General features: G+C 42.9%; 2 protein-coding genes across 3 annotated transcripts; one reads left to right on the top strand and one right to left on the bottom strand.

Moving 5' to 3' along the window:
• Nucleotides 1-454: 454 nt before the first annotated feature.
• ccn2a (cellular communication network factor 2a) lies at nucleotides 455-3,277 on the top strand. 2 transcript variants are annotated; one of them, XM_084377652.1, is made up of 5 exons: nucleotides 456-769; nucleotides 959-1,175; nucleotides 1,283-1,534; nucleotides 1,643-1,854; nucleotides 1,969-3,277. In XM_084377652.1, the coding sequence occupies exons 1-5, from the start codon at nucleotides 707-709 to the stop codon at nucleotides 2,263-2,265; spliced, it is 1,041 nt and encodes a 346-aa protein (XP_084233778.1). In that variant the 5' UTR covers nucleotides 456-706; the 3' UTR covers nucleotides 2,266-3,277. The 2 variants fall into 2 exon arrangements, with proteins under 2 accessions (XP_084233777.1, XP_084233778.1); XM_084377651.1 differs by having other exon boundaries at nucleotides 455-769; nucleotides 1,283-1,854.
• A 1,616-nt stretch (nucleotides 3,278-4,893) lies between these two features.
• On the bottom strand, nucleotides 4,894-13,684 carry chga (chromogranin A). The gene is made up of 8 exons (XM_084377947.1): nucleotides 13,392-13,684; nucleotides 13,042-13,091; nucleotides 12,195-12,288; nucleotides 10,114-10,182; nucleotides 9,428-9,514; nucleotides 8,001-8,297; nucleotides 6,853-7,262; nucleotides 4,894-5,685 (listed from the first exon to the last, which is right to left on the bottom strand). The coding sequence occupies exons 1-8, from the start codon at nucleotides 13,456-13,458 to the stop codon at nucleotides 5,602-5,604; spliced, it is 1,158 nt and encodes a 385-aa protein (XP_084234073.1). The 5' UTR covers nucleotides 13,459-13,684; the 3' UTR covers nucleotides 4,894-5,601.
• Nucleotides 13,685-16,043: the final 2,359 nt, after the last annotated feature.

The raw sequence follows: 16,043 nt of genomic DNA on the forward strand, positions 1-16,043 counted from the left end.
TATTTAATCACTGCACGTTGATGCATTTTTATGAGTTTCTACCTGTTATCTAACCGTTCCTCTTTCATGTGAAGCTCTTTGTTGTGCCTCCACTTGTGAACTCTGCGACTTTTTTTTTTTTTTCTCCCTTTCTTCTTTTTTTAAAATTAATATTTATAGGTACCGGCTGTCTGTTTGTGAAGTCAGTCTTCAGGAATTCCCAGTGTGGGGTCCCAGGCCTCTAACCAGACTTAACCTCCCATTCCAGATGAAAGCCGCTCTGAGAGAGACAGTGTTGTTTGGCCGAGCAGCAGAGCCTTGCCTTCAGACAGCAGGAATGTGGGATGTCTGGAGTGGGGGTCAGGAAGCGAGGAAAGAATGCCAAGTATGTCCATGTTTGTCCAGGGCTGGCTCTCCATTCAGCTCTCAGTGACGTGCTCCGAGGGCCAGCGAGTATAAAGGGAGCTCGACTCTGCAGTCAGAACTCAGATCAACTCCTCTACCGAAGCTAAACTCTAGCTTTCACCAAGAAAACGAACGAAAGGAAGGAAGGAAGGAAGGAAGGAAGACTGTGACCGGAGCAGCAGAGAAACGCTACGAGACGAACGAGACAAGAGATCGACTTGATCAGAAAAGGTTTCTCAAGCTCAAACTCTGAGACTTAAAGGAAGACTTTCTCACCGAGACTTAAGGAAAAACTAGAATCTATTTCTACGAGGAAGAAAAGATGTCTGCTGGAATGAAGAAAATGATTTTGCTGCCTTTCCTGTGCATCATGCTCTCATACATGGTAAGTCAGAAAAACATTGATAGAGACTTTATACTGCTCCCTCAGTCTTTAGATATATGGACAAAGCTTTGAGTGTAAGACATGACGTAAGCTCTAACCTTAAGAGACATTGTGTTCTCCACGTGCTGTGCCGTGCACTTTTGCGGAGATATTTAACCGAGCATGTGTCTGTGTGTGTCCTGTGCTCAGGCTGCGGGTCAGGAGTGCAGCAACCAGTGCTCGTGCCCCTCCACTCCCCCTCAGTGCCCCCCAGGAGTGAGCCTGGTGCTGGACGGCTGCGGCTGCTGCAGGGTGTGTGCCAAACAGATGGGGGAGCTCTGCACCGAGAGAGACCTCTGCGACCCACACAAAGGCCTCTACTGTGACTTCGGAGCCCCCATCAACAGACGCATAGGAGTGTGTACAGGTGAGCCACTGACAGTTAATGCTTTTTTCTTTGCTGTGCACCATTACTGACTTAAACGCCCCGAATGTACGAACTGGATCGTGACCTTTCCCTTGTTTCCTCCACAGCTCGAGATGGAGCCACCTGTGTGTTCGGAGGCATGGTGTACAAGAGCGGAGAGACCTTCCAGAGCAGCTGCAAGTACCAGTGTACCTGCCTGGATGGAGCTGTCGGCTGCGTCCCTCTCTGCTCAATGGACGTGCGTCTGCCCAGCCCCGACTGCCCCATGCCGAGACGGGTGAAGGTGCCAGGGAAGTGCTGCGAGGAGTGGGAGTGCGATTCTCCCTACAGACACAGCTTCATGGGCTCTGCTTTGGCCGGTAAGTTAACCCCCCATATCTGTGTCATGATTTTAAGCACAAGAGACCGTAGCTTCTTCGTTTCTTCAGGATGGTTTCTAACCCAGCGTTTCCCTCTTGTGTTTACAGCCTACAGAGAGGAGGAGACCTATGGCCCAGATCCCTCCATGATGAGGGAGAACTGCCTGGTTCAGACTACTGAATGGAGTGCTTGCTCTAAGACTTGCGGCCTTGGGATTTCCACCAGGGTCACCAATGATAACCGCGAATGCCGCCTGGAGAAACAGACCCGGTTGTGTATGGTGCGACCATGCGAGTCACAGCTGGAGCAGAGCATCAGGGTGAGTTTTGGCTCTACTGCACTGCTTTCATGAACTCCACGAGCACAAAATCAGCTTTTAAACAGCCAAAGAATGTTTATTAAAGTCTTCTGCATCTCTGTTCTCTTCCTGCAGAAAGGAAAAAAGTGCATCCGTACTCCCCGACTCTCCAAGCCCATGAAATTCGAGATCTCCGGCTGCACCACCACCAAGTCCTACAGGCCAAAGTTCTGCGGCGTCTGCCTGGACGGCCGCTGCTGCACCCCCCACAGAACCACCACCCTGCCCATGGAGTTCAAATGCCCCGACGGACAGGTCATGAAGAAGCACATGATGTTCATCAAGTCCTGCGCCTGCCACCACAACTGCCCCGGGGAGAACGACATCTTCGAGTCCATGTATTACAAGAAGATGATGGGAGACATGGCGTGAGCCACTGAAGGACTTTCGCAGCTTATGACTTGAAAAACAAACAGAACTCCATCTCATTTTGCAGCTCAGTATATATGTTTATGTTTTATTTCGTTAATTTCTCATTGTTAAAGTAGTCCAGACGCTTGTCTAAGTGTCTGTGTGTGTTTTTACGGCTGGTGTACATCGGCCACATAGACTCAGACAGAGGGTTGCATAGCAGCTCCGAGAGATTCCTGCACTATAACTTCTATGTTTGACGAACCTACTGTCAGGTTTCCGCCCATTTCCCCCCCCTGAAATCCCTTTTACAGACCCGTCCATTTTACTGTACGCATTTCTATACTTATCTAAACCATGACCTCCTCTTTAATGAGGTGTCTAATGACCCCCCCCACCCCACCCTCCGAGCCCAGACCAGACCTGCAAACTCTAAGCAGCTGTAGATGGAGCACGCAGACCACAGCATGCCAGTGTTCCCCTGTCCAAACAGGTCTGAATGTGTCCTTGTGTGTGTGCGCGAGTGAGTGTGCGTGTGTTTGTGTCTGAATGTCGGCCTTGTCTACGCTGTTGCTCCCAGAGTAGTGGAAAGGTCAGAGTTTCCGCCCAGCATGTGGATGAGAAAGCAAGCAGCGTGCTGAGTTTAGGGTTAGATATGGAACACAGTGGGCTTTGCCACGGCACTGAGAAGAAGAAAAAAAAAGAAAGTTGACTATTACTGATTCAGGTCAGAAGGAAGAAACCAAGTGTCTATAGGAACAAAGTGTCTATTTTGTACAAAAATAGAAGAAAAGACTGGAAGAATTGTAATTTCATTCCTTTTTTTATTGTTGATCTGTATATTGTGTATATATTTGTACAGTTTAAGTTAATTTAAAAGCCAAATTTGTTCTGTGCTTTGAAACGTATCCATAGTGTATTTTTTGTCGACAGTATTTTTTACTATTTTATTGAGAAGTGTGACAAAAATGTTACATGTTTCACTTTGTAGCTGGAAAATAAAAATGTTATATTTTTTTATACAAACACGAGTTTCTCCGAGTTTCCTGTTTCTCTTGACCTCCGGTTACATTCAGCACCTCGAGCGAGGCATATTTAACGAACACATGGACTCACGTGTTTGTTATCTGCATGACTAGATCATCATTTATTCATGTTCTGACACCTCAGACAGTGCAGCTATTAATTAATTATGAACACAAATATCACTCGCAGCCAGAAATCAATCAGTCGCTACGTCAGCTGAAGTGGATAAAATGAGGATCATGTGGTTGAACTGCAGCTGTGGATGTGAATACTGGCAGTGATATTTTACTTTTACTTCCCACGCAGCTTCATGTACTGTAACATCATTTAGTGTAATTGCTTCTTAAGTAAATGAAGACGTTTAAAAATGTATGAGTTAATATAACAGCCATTATAAAGTACAGAACTGGTGGCTGTTTACCAAACGACTACAGCTCCCTGTTGAATTATTAGCTCCTCTGAGAGGTGATATTTCATATGCATTGTTGCAAAGCATTCTTACTTGTTTTTCTTTCGTTTTTACTTCACACGAGATGGGAAGAGATAAGAACAAATGGTAATCGTCCTCCTGTGACTGTGTTGCCCTTTAAAAATCTCTCCTGCAGACAGCACTCACCTTTGGAAAGGGAAGGCTGAGGCAGTCTAATGTCGCCACCTGGTGCCCTTCTCCTCCTATCATGAATATTTTATAACATTTGCAGCTTGTTTTGACGTCCATATGCATGAATCTTAAAATGAGGAGATCTTCATCCATAGTTGGAATATCTGTAATATTTATATTAATATATTTCTAAATATAAAACGTCTAATAAGTATTGTAACGTTTTAAAAAAAGACACTTTTAAAATAATAGTGACTTTTAGCAATGCTTACTTTATCATGCAGAGAAAAACGTCATACATTTTTAAATCTTCTGCTGGTACCCAGGCGTTTTAAGACTCTCTGTATTTGCATATATTGGTAATACATCTCCAGACACAGATCCTCTTAAGCAGATTCAGCTTCCAGCTGTGTCTACAGCTGCTGTATTGATATAAGCTGCCAGAGAAAGCAGAACTTTTTTTTTTGCATTTTCAGTTTCTTCTCTCCACATTTTCTTTTTTCATCTCCTTTCAAAACACCACATTGTATTATTCAAATCCACGCTGGCTCTTTCCTCTTTAATAGTAGCAACTCAGGAATAAAGTAACACTGATGCCAGCGCTAAGGGTTAAAATGTTCTCGTCTTGGTATTGAGTACACTGTATAAACAGCTTGTGTGTCAGAGGGATGATTCATGTTCTCGGCTCCTTCGCCCACAAACGCAACCAAGTTGAGACTGCATCTTCAGTACAGTGTGAATTAATGTCAGTTTACAGTGTGAAGCTGGGTAACTTATGGACTGTGAGAGTAAAGATACAGGGCATGAATACATCACACAGCAGTGAATGAATCTTCACCGGTTTGGGTAAATCAGCTACTCATTTTCATTTAGTGAGATGCTTTGTGATGAAAAGTGATGCGAAAATCATTTGTACCAGTTAAACATTATGTTTGTTAGTAGGCCGAGTTTATTGCATTAATTCTCTTATGCAAGTATTCAGTTCATTTTAGAGGCATCAAAAGGATTTACTAAAACAGAGATTTCCAGATAAACTCAATTCAATTTATTGATTTGGTGTCTTTTTTTTTTTTTACATAAATTAAGTACAGTTGAAGATAACAATCCAGACATTAATCTGCTAAAAATGTTCAATTATTGCCTTGGCTTGACTGAATCTAGAATAAGTAAGCGCCTGTCTTCTTCTTCAGTATCGCAGAAAGAGCTTTTGTACACGTTTACATGCCGTAACTGCACAACCTCACCTTGACGGTGTGTGCGTGTGTGTGTGCACCTGCCTCGACCTTTCACGTAAATCAGTGTTAAAATAATTAGAAAAGCAGGCGAGATACATTTGCAGAAAGAGAGAGATGATTGTCAGAGAAAAAAAATCAGGAAAACAAAGCTGTCAGCCTTCACTGACAGAAAGACTTTTTCATTCAGAGCCTTTTTGTGTGTTCTGACTATCATATGCATGTGTCTGAATGCACAGAGCTTTGTGCATTTGTAAGTTAGCTGCATCTACTGTATGCTATTCTATGTGAGGGACAGGATGTCACAAGGGAGGCTGCAGCAGTGTGGTGCAAAGGGGGCAATCCTCCGGAGAAAAGGTAGCAAAAGATTAAATCTTGTCACATATTCACACGCTCTATCTGTGGAAACCAGGCAGCTGGTAAAGCGGAGGAGTACGAGGAGGAAGAGGAGGTTGCCGTGTCAACTTTTTTACCGACGTCTCTCTCTCTCTCTCTCTCTCAGCCTCGCCGCAGCTCGTGGAGTTTCTGGGCAACGTTTTCCAGCTCCGACTCGATGGCTGCCAGGCTTTCAATCTCTGGCTCCTGCAGATATAATGAGATGACAGCATGATACTTACTGTAGAGTGCAAACAATCATTTGTACGCGCAAGCTTTTCATGCATAACAGCTCTAAAATATGCTGACACAATTTGCCCTCATGCGTTGCGAGGGCACATTGCATCGAGAATCGCCTACTTTAGCCTCGCTGATAGAAAGTAAGCTACAGTTTTTTGGCCATCATGGCTATCACAGTGTGAACGGTCTCCTCTGAAAATGTTGCCAAGCAGCAGCTGCACCATTTTGTATCTTGATGGGATTTGGAGCAGTAGGAAGGAATCCTTTTCCATTATTTGACACAGTGAGACACAGAAAGTTAACCCAGCTAGAGAGTTTAGCAAGTAAAAGTTAGGCTTGTTGAGTAGAAAATGACGTCATGTTTGAAGTCATTATTTAAAGGAACAGTTTAACATCTTGTGAAATGCATTTGTTCACTTTCTTGTCAAGAGTTCGATGAGAACACTGACACCACTCTTGTATGTGTAGACTATGCTATATATGACGCCAGGGCCAGCAGCCGGTTAGCCTAGCAGCCAGTTAGCTTTGCCTAGTATAAAGACTTGCCTAGCTCTGTCTGAAATCCCCCTTTTAGCACAGCTAAAGCTTCCTAATTAACATGTTACATCTAGTTTGTTTAATGTGCTCTAAAACAAACAACAAGAAATGAATCGTACAAACAACAATTAGCATTTTTACATGTGTGCCAGACAAGATAATGAGTTCATTTGTAAGCTTTTGATGTAACATAGCAACAAGTAATGAACATAGTACGTTTTGTTTTACTATGTCAGCTTTTTTCCCTTGTTCCTGTCTTTATGCTAAGCTGAGCTAGCCCACTGCTTGCCTTAGCTATGCTATCAATCTTCGGAGGTTTTATATTTGTGAAACTTTCCTGGAGCCAAGAAAAAACTATTTGAAAATCTGTGACGTCATTACAATGTTAACTCTACGGGCCAGTGGGAGTGCATATCCAGCGGGCCACATAACCCGGAGGTAAACCTAGAGGCTATAAAATAGGTGCCATCTTTCTGTCCTGTATGTAGCTCTATAATAAATCTATGAAATAAACTTATTCCCCAAACTACTATATTATCCTCGGCTGCTCGACGATGTCACAACACTTGCTGGGAGATGAAAGGATTGACAGCGCACCTCTGACTTCCTGCTGGCGCTCCCCTCCTCCTCCAGCGCCCTCCTCTCCTCCGGTACCCTCTTAGCGATCATCTGCAGCTCCTTCTCCTCGGGGCTCCTCTGCACGCCTCTTTTCTTCTCCTCCTCCTCTTCCTCTGACACTTCCTTCGAGTGATGTGGCACTTCCTGCTGGCTGTCGAGCTCCTGCGCCTCCTTTCCGACTGCTTTCCTCTTCAATTGCAGCGCCTTGCCCCTCTTGGTCCATCGCTTTAGGCTCTCCCTGCTCCCTCTCTTGGTCTCCCCTTCATCCTCCTCTTCCTCCGGTTTCTCCTCTTGTTTATGTGAGAAAAATGCAGATCTCTTGTCTTTCACCTCTTTGTCTTCGTCATCCAGCTTCTTCTCTTTTGGTTTGTTTCTGGGTGCATCAGAAGCTGGGGAAGAGAAAAATAAAGAATGAGACACATTTTTCTTTTTTTCCGTTTTGAACCAAGACACCTCGACGAGACTACGGGCAGAGTACTCTCCACATCAGCAAGACCCCACTTCTTATAATGAAATATTTCGTGCCAGCTGGCAGCGCTGCCCGTAGTACTGCTAGCTGTGCTTTATGGGACTTAACAGCATGACTGGAGCAATGAGATGACTTGGCTGAAGCTCCCTTTTGTGGAATCGGTATGCATATTTTATCATATTTGTAGGGGGAGAAAAAAAATCTCTGTTAAAGATGTGGAGATGGAAAAAAGCTCAATCTTGATTGCAGTCTTGATCTGAAGACGGAGAGCATGGCGGATGAGTCCAGCTGTTCCCATGTGCCGCAGCTCATTTGAATTCTAGGACATGGAGACGTTTAATCATTTCTTTTGGCTCGCTGTCGATGTGCCAGCCATGTTGGCCCCGCTCCCCTGTTGGGGGGGCTGAATTTCATCATGTAGATGGAGGCACTTCCATCAATCACTCCAGTCCTGAGGTGGCAGGAGGTTGCATCTGAAAGGCAGTTGATTTGTTTGCACTCTGCCTATCTAAAGATTGCATAACCTGTATAATGAAATATACATACAGAGCTTTATATCTGAATACGCGTGTTTTTTTCCCTTTTTGCATTTTTTATTGTAACTAAAGTTAATTGAAAACAAAAGACAGGCATACGTAAAGAAAGTAAAATATCTTACCTTTCTTTTTCTCCAAATTTTCCTCTGAATTCCCTCTCTTCTTCTCCTCCTCCTCCTCCTCCTCTTCCTCCCTCTTCTCAGCCTTGCTCCACTTATCCACAGACTCAGAGACGTGACTCCCCGGCCTCTCTTCGTTTTCCCTCTTCACCTCTTCTGCGATGTTATTGTCCTCCTGCGACTCTTCATCTCCCGGGTTCTCATCCTTTTCTTCCTCCCCGTCTACATTTCCTGTCGTCCTCTTCTGGGAGAGGATGGATCTTTCACCGGGGCCTCCTAAAGCCTCCAACATGGATCGATCTGACAGAAGGGAGGGGCAGGAATTTAATTTACTAGAAGACATTGATTTTCGCGTGATGTTAAGAGCGGGCGCTTACACAAAAGCGGGACAGTTTATTACCAGGGTCACTTTGTGTCGGATTATTTGATTGTGCTTGATGGAGTGAGTTAGTATATGTCAGATTTTTACGTGACAACAATAAAATTGTGCATCACGTGATGCTTAACTATGTCCAACTTCATAGGGACTTGTCAGGACCCATATTTTTCAGGTAGGTAAAGGTGGTACTGACATTAGATCTGAAATAATTGGTCAGTTCTTCATCAAATTTATATTTTGATTTGAAAAATACCAAATAATTGATTGTTCCAGCTGTTTTCTCTGCTGTGTATCAGAGGAATATTTGGACAAATAAAGCGATTTGAAGACCTCAGCTTTGGCCCTTTTTTCACTGTTTTCGGACATTTTTAGACTGAACAATTAAAACAGAAAATATTCGATAATATAGATAATCAATAATGGAAATACCCATACTAATAACAGCAGAAAGTGAAGGCGACCGCCACTGGCCGCAGTTCAAGACTGTGTTTCAACATTTCTAAGTGTGACACCACCGGGAAATCTCCAGCTGTGTTTGTGGCGACCAAAACAAGTATTTAAAGCCAAAACATGATGTTTTCTGAACCCTTACCGAGTGGATTTTGTGCCTAAACCTAACCAGACCAGAAGCACAGCGCTGTTTTGCAGAAAGCTACACTGCCAACAACTCTTCTGGCCATTCAGGCCGGCAGTCAGAGAACATACACTGGGTCAAGGTTGGTGGATACGACGTATCTAATAGAATTTTTTGTCATCACTTTACTCGCTCTTGCGTTGCTACTCGCCCTCTGTGTGCTCTGCAGGGAGTCTGGCACTGACTCTTTAAAGGCCAGGTGAGGAGGGACCACAGAGCATCAGCAGAGTGTAAAAATCACCTCAGCATATCTCCTCTGTTTGCTGACAACATGAAATGAGAAATAATGGAAGTGATACATCATTTTGACAGCTGGCGCATAAAAAATACGGTGATCAGATATTCCTCAAACTGGAACCGACTTAAAAGTTGTCGAACTGTGATGAGAGATAAGCGGCGCAAATATGCAGAACTCACCGGGAACATCGGCTGCAGTGTGGGGAGTTTGTGTCGTCGGGTCGGGCGTACCAGCGTCTCGCTGCAGCTGAGCTCTCTCCTCACCACCTAAAGTAAAATGAGTATACACAGCTTTTTGTCTTTGCCATCTTTCTTGCCTTCATGTAAATGTCAAAATCTCATCGCTGTGGTGGTGTTTCTGGAACATCGCTGTTGATGTTGCTCCGGGAGCGTCGCTGAAACTGAACAATCGTGTTTTTAATGTCATAGCTTAGCAACCCGGGGGGAAAAGACCAGAAAAATATGAAGATGGGAGAAGTTATCCTCTCAAACACATGTTTAATGTTTGGAAAGGGTCTATTTAAATCCAAACCAGGTACCTAACCCCTAACCCAAACCAAACCAAGTATCGTTTGTCTCCTGAACCTAACCAAGTAGTTTTGTCGCCTAAACAGAAAAAAATAAGTGTTAACATAGTAAGTCAACATCATGACCCCCTGTCTCCTGAGTCAGAATCTTCATCTCAGCCACAACAGCTTGCTCCAGATACAGTTTTCATCGCTGTTTTGTAATTTAAAACGACAGACCTGCAGCAACAATAATTCTGCCGTTCTAGGAACAACAGCGACAACAACAGCGACATCAGATACAGCACATAAACGTTAGGAGGCATCCCGACAGACAACTGTGTTTGATCTGTGACTCACCTCGTACGGCAATCTCCTGCAGCTCCTTCAGAAAGTTGCGATGGCGAAGGATAGAAACAAGCCTGTCATCTGCGTAACACACACACACACACACACACACACACACACACATAAATATGCATGGGAACACTGGTTAAATACCTCGCACAAGACAAGAAAAGAAAAGAAAAGAAAAGGCGATGGCCATAATGAGATCCTGCAGGAGGTAAAACACAGGTATATGTCTTTCCCCTTCACTTTTCCACAGGGCTCAGCAGTTTGTTTCAGTGGTTCGTCAGAGTTAATTGCCCCGAAATTTACTGCTTTCAAAGCAAGAGCACAATTAATCATTTGGCCCGCGGAGACTCCCCCGGTGAATTACAGCAGCAGTGAGCACTGGACTTTCTGCTGACCCACAAATGGCACTGCATACTGTACGCAGCAAGCACAAAAAAAAGAGACAGCTGCTGTACAGAGCTCTCATATCAGTCTGTGATCTTTTCTCTATTCTTGCCTTCTCTCTTCATGACTTTGACTCCCCCTTGCTCTCCCCCCTCCTCCCCTCTGGTGGTGTTCAGTTTCTCTCTCGGTAACAAACACTCGGTGAGTAGTGCTCCCATTGATTTTTTTTTTTTAACAGCAAGGACAGCATCAAGGTAACACACCGGCTACGTAACTGAATAGTCTTCCACCGGGCGATAGTGACCCGGCTGTGTATAACCCATCAGGATCCTACCCAGCAGCCATTGCAGCAATCCATTAACCTCATGATGTTGGCATCATGCTCTTGATGAAAAGGGAGAGCACGTATTTGTGCTCTGAGCGAGGCGGCGTTTTCCCAGCGAGGGTTGGTTTTTAAGAGCGTGATGATGATGAATATGGAGCAAAGCTGAGGCTGCAGAAAATAATTGCACTTTTAGAGTCCATGTTATTTAAAAAGGAATCGCTTTATTGAATCTTTATATGCTTTGCCGGGTCTTTACTATACAAATGAAAAAAAAATATATAGTTAGATTAAACCTGCGAGGGGTTATATAAGAAGGATTGAGGAGTCAAAACGTGAAGCGCTTTCCTCCTGCAGGAAACTCACAGCAGTTTATTTAAGATGTTATTAAGGGAAATAAATCAGAGAGGATGACATCATTGAGTCAAATATGCGCATTTAACATTATTTGAATGTAAGAACTGGAGGTGAAAGAGCGGGGTGCTACCCATACATTACCAGTGTGGTGATTAAAGATGAGTTTTGTTTATCTCATCACTGTGATATCGTTTATTTTCTTTTATTGGTCTCAAAGCGATTCAATTTCATACTTCATACTGAGTCACGTGGCCAAAAAGGGCCGTCGCCTCAGAAGTGAATGAGTTAAAGTGAAACTTAATAATAAGTGTCATTAATAAATGGTAGATTTATAGTTAATTAAACTTTAGTTAATAGCTTTTTAATCATAAACAAACAATGAAATGCTTCATAAACCATTTATCAAGCAGTCGTAAAGGTTTAACATTAGCAGCAACTTTATATTAACCATCCAAATAATATTTATAGATGAAATACACAGTATTTATTAACCATTACAAGATATTACAAAGCTTAGCTGTTTAATACATTTTCTATAAAGCATTTCATTGGGCGTTAACAGTGAATTAGCTATTAAATAAAGTTTTACTAACTATAAATCTACATTTATTGATGATGGTTATTAAAAAAGTGCTACCAAAAGACTAATGGAAGAATAAATTGATGCTAGATGCACGGAGCCATCTTATGTTTTATGTTTATCTTTCAGTTGTTTAACGTAAAAACAAGTCCCCATCTACTTCGGTCATTTAGGGGAATGCTGCAGCGCTAACGTTTTGTGGACAATGAAACTTCACCTGACTTTTCATCAGCACAAGGGCGAGTAGATAATGACTGAACTGTCATTTTTTTGGGAACTTATCCTTTAAGATGGAAGTGGCACCCGTAGTTTGTGTATTTGTATAAAGGCTCATTCGGGAAGGCATTTACAGTCAAACCCACAACGATGCTAACACGATCACATTTGAAACATCTGGTGAGGTTCATCGCTCAGCCGATCTCTCTCAGGTGAAGGTCTTACCTGTCTTCAGCGTGACCAAACACTCCTGACTGACAGGCACGGGCTGGGGCCTCGATAGCACATCTGCCAACGCCTCCACGATGCATTTCATCACCTGCAGAGGCAGAAAGGTTCACGAGATGACTCAAAAAACCTTCTCATATTAACCAGATCATCACAAATGAGTTGATGAGTCAGTCGTTCTACTGTCAACTCATATCCTACCAGGATCAGACTGAATTAAGGGTGAAAAACACTTCTCTGCCTGTATGGGAGTAAATCCACACAGCTTTATTTTCTCTTTGACTGCAGCTCTTGCACTTAATTTCAAAGAGGGAAAAAAAACCCTCAGATGAGAGATCAAAATCATCCCAACTCCCATTGTGCTTTCGATGTCAAGCCAATCCCACATGCCTGATGATTTTTAAAATCGTTTTTTCTTTTTCCCATCAGCCAGCCAGATCTCTCCGAACGCTCGGCCCCCGTCCCCCGTCCACGTCTCTACAGTCTCATCTCTCCGAACCCTATTCTAGAAACTACCTCTATCTCTCTGCCTCCTTTCCCCTCCTCTCTCTCTCTCTCTACTTCTACATCAAGATGTGAAATGGATCCAGCAACACCAAATCATGGAGGTCAGGGCTCTCCATCGCTCTCAGAATGGTATCTATTGATTTGAACAAGGTCACGGTGAGATAGTCCCCCGGTGGAGGAGGCACTTGAGTGAGTTAAACTGCCTTGTGTTAGGCATTCAGAGTCTGCCAAGTAGAAGGAGTGGAAGCACCGCTGCTGGGATTTATCACGTAAAACAGTGCATACAGTTAGTTGTGTCGAATACAAATGATACTGGAAACAATGAGGCGATCTTTACCTTTACGTCCTCATTCTCCAGCTGACTCGGAGTCAGTGGCAATGACAGAACTGCAAGAAAAAAAGCAGAAAAACAGTGAATCACCACATCATTATCTGCTCTTTCTCTGTTCCCTGAAGCTCTCGTGTTATTCTCACAGTCGCCGGCTCAGTAACAAGGGACTAAATGTGCCAAAGGTGCAGGTGAATCCACTCCATCCTTCCCTGCAATTAAAGGACGTGCGAGTGAGTCGCTGTCCTTGGTGCTGAACCTCCGGCAGTCACATCTCTTAATGCAGCTTCTCTCTCTCTCCCACACCAGAACCCATCTCACCAGGTATAACTTCCCTGTCATCCCCCCCCCCTTCTTACCGCAGCTGGACAGTATCGTCAGCACGAGCAGTCCTCTCCCGATCATTTCGTTGGAGACGAGGCGCATTGAGCTCTCCAGGAATAGACAAAAAAAAAATAGCGAAGCTTCTATCAGAAGGTTTTTGGGTTCACCTCTCTGGAGACAGTCGGTGGGTCACGGACGCATTCTGAACAAAACTTGGCCGCCTTTTTTCTGTATTTCTGGAGAGCTGGATCTCCCCGCAGCGTCGGTAACCCCGCAGCCTGCGCGCTCTCCGGTCTCTCCACCGACACCTCGCCGCGACAGCACCCGCTTTTATAGGTCGGTGTGCGAGGGAGGAAGTGACATCATCCTGGGACTAATTATTACTATACCTGATCATACCTCCGTGGTTGTCAGGGCGTGCACTGTGTTTGGAGTATACATCACGGTGATGGGGGATGATTTTATTGTTATTTCACTGTTACTTATATACAAGTTCTGACCTGGCAACCACTTCTGTTAAAGGGCTATTCTGCAGCAACCTTGCTGATAAAAACTAAATCATATATGTGTGAATGGAAAGGGTCTTAATCAGAAGTCTTTGTCTCCATTATGTTGTGAACAAAGCAGCATCGTCGGGCTGTATTTGCTGATCATGTCTCCTGCCTCCCTGGATGTGTTGCTAGGTGACAGCTTATTGAAAATGACTGCTGTCATGGCCGCCACTGTGCCTCCTCTGATCATGTGAACAGGTGGCCCTTTTTCTCATTGCATAAGCCATGACAATGCAGCGTTTACCCTTCTTATCAGTGGCATTTTAATTTCACGTATGACATCACATACAGTGTGGTAGTAGAAATGTCAGAAGTATAGATAAGTTTAGATTAAAGGATAAGTTCACCCAAAAATGAAAACAACCTTCTCCTGATCAACTGAAGTAGATGGGGACTTGTTTTGAAAAGTAAAATAAATACATAAATGAATAAAACAGCCAAAATGTCTCCTCTCCCTGAGATGTCGAATTGAATTGTCATGCTCCTACAGGATGCATTAGCATGACACTTTCATTAGCTTCCTTTCATGGTCCCCAGAGGATGAGTCATGAAGTGAGGAAAACAGACCGGGTATTGATTGGGGATCTTATTGTAAATTGTCAATATCAGTATTGATTCTTTTGACCGCTGGGTCGTACATGTATAGATGGTTTAAGGGCTGAAACGATTACATAATAAAATGCTTAAATTAATTGATAATTATATCATTAAATGCTGAAATAAATGGGCAAATAAATAATTGTCATTTCATGTTTCATTGTCACCACAAATAAATAAATCACAAATAAATGAGACATAAAATATATGTTTAATTTATTTGAGCATTTATTTATTTATATATTTACACATATGTATATTCATTTATTTACTGTATTTACTCACACATGTATCATTTATTTATCTTTATCTAGATATATACTTACATTTATCCATAGTGTACAGCAACATATACACATGTTTGCATTAGAAATGCCCTTTTCTGGATTCCAAAAAACAATTACATTGTTTTATAGTTGTTAATATAAATCAACATACACTGCAAAGTAACTTTAAGTTGCCGATACTACATTACATTATTTTATCATTATGTTTTATTTAAGCATGTGTTTTAGAAACGTATGGTAGAGTTACAGAATTGCCTTGAGTTTTTTTATTTAAAGTCCTTGAACTAGACAAAAAACATAAAGCACACTTGCTTTTATGTTTATAGTTTCATTACATGAAGGCCTTTCTATTCATCAGGATTCATTACATATATACCTAACCCCATATGGAAAACCCTAAAAGTGTTTGCTTTCACCGAGATGTACATGGATCCCTGAAGGTCGTGTTCTCCTTTGTTACCGACACATCCACTTAAAAAAACAACAGACAAAGGCGTTTTCCGAGTGTGTGGCTCGGACTGTTTGCTGTTTCAAATTTCCTCCTGCACCGTCCGCTGCACTCCCAAAGATCTCATTAGGCTTTCAGAGAGACAATAAAGGACCATTTACGTCATTCATATTCGTCCCACATAAACCAGCCACTGCTTTGTTTAAACATGACGAGGGGCTTTTCTTTGGATGCAATAATAAGGTCGTTATGAAATCCAGCAGCTACGAGGACTGACGGAAATCCAGCCCACAGAGAAAAAGTAGAGAATGGGGACACAGGAAATATATAGTTTAGTTCCTAAAGTACATACTGGGTGATGACAAATAGAAAATCTTCTTTGTATACTCTACAAAGTCTTTATCATTGGAAATGTTTCACTGAGTAAACACACTATAATGGACCTCTCCTTTTCAATATCCAATGGGTTTTGCCTGCATCATGTGCTGAAAGACATGTTTACCTAGAAACAAGATTTTTAAAACCATCTGCTCTATACAGCTCAGCCCCACCATGCCGAGTACATTCTGTGTTTGTTAGTAAGTAACCTGAGCTGTGCTTAATATAGCCTCCACCTGCCCTCGTAATCAAACAGAGTCAATACTCGCTGTAGTGTTCTTCACCTGAGATGAATGGGAAACTCGTAGAGTAGATGATCATATGCCATATTCAGTGAGTTTAATCTGTGTGCAGACACACGACAATAGCCCCTCTGCTCCACATCCAGTAGCGTGTTTTTCTCCACCGTGGTGAGAACATCTTCCT

The sequence above is a fragment of the Pagrus pagrus genome, assembly GCF_965226575.1.
Source record: "Pagrus pagrus genome assembly, chromosome: 16".
In the NCBI taxonomy this organism is placed as follows: domain Eukaryota; kingdom Metazoa; phylum Chordata; class Actinopteri; order Spariformes; family Sparidae; genus Pagrus; species Pagrus pagrus.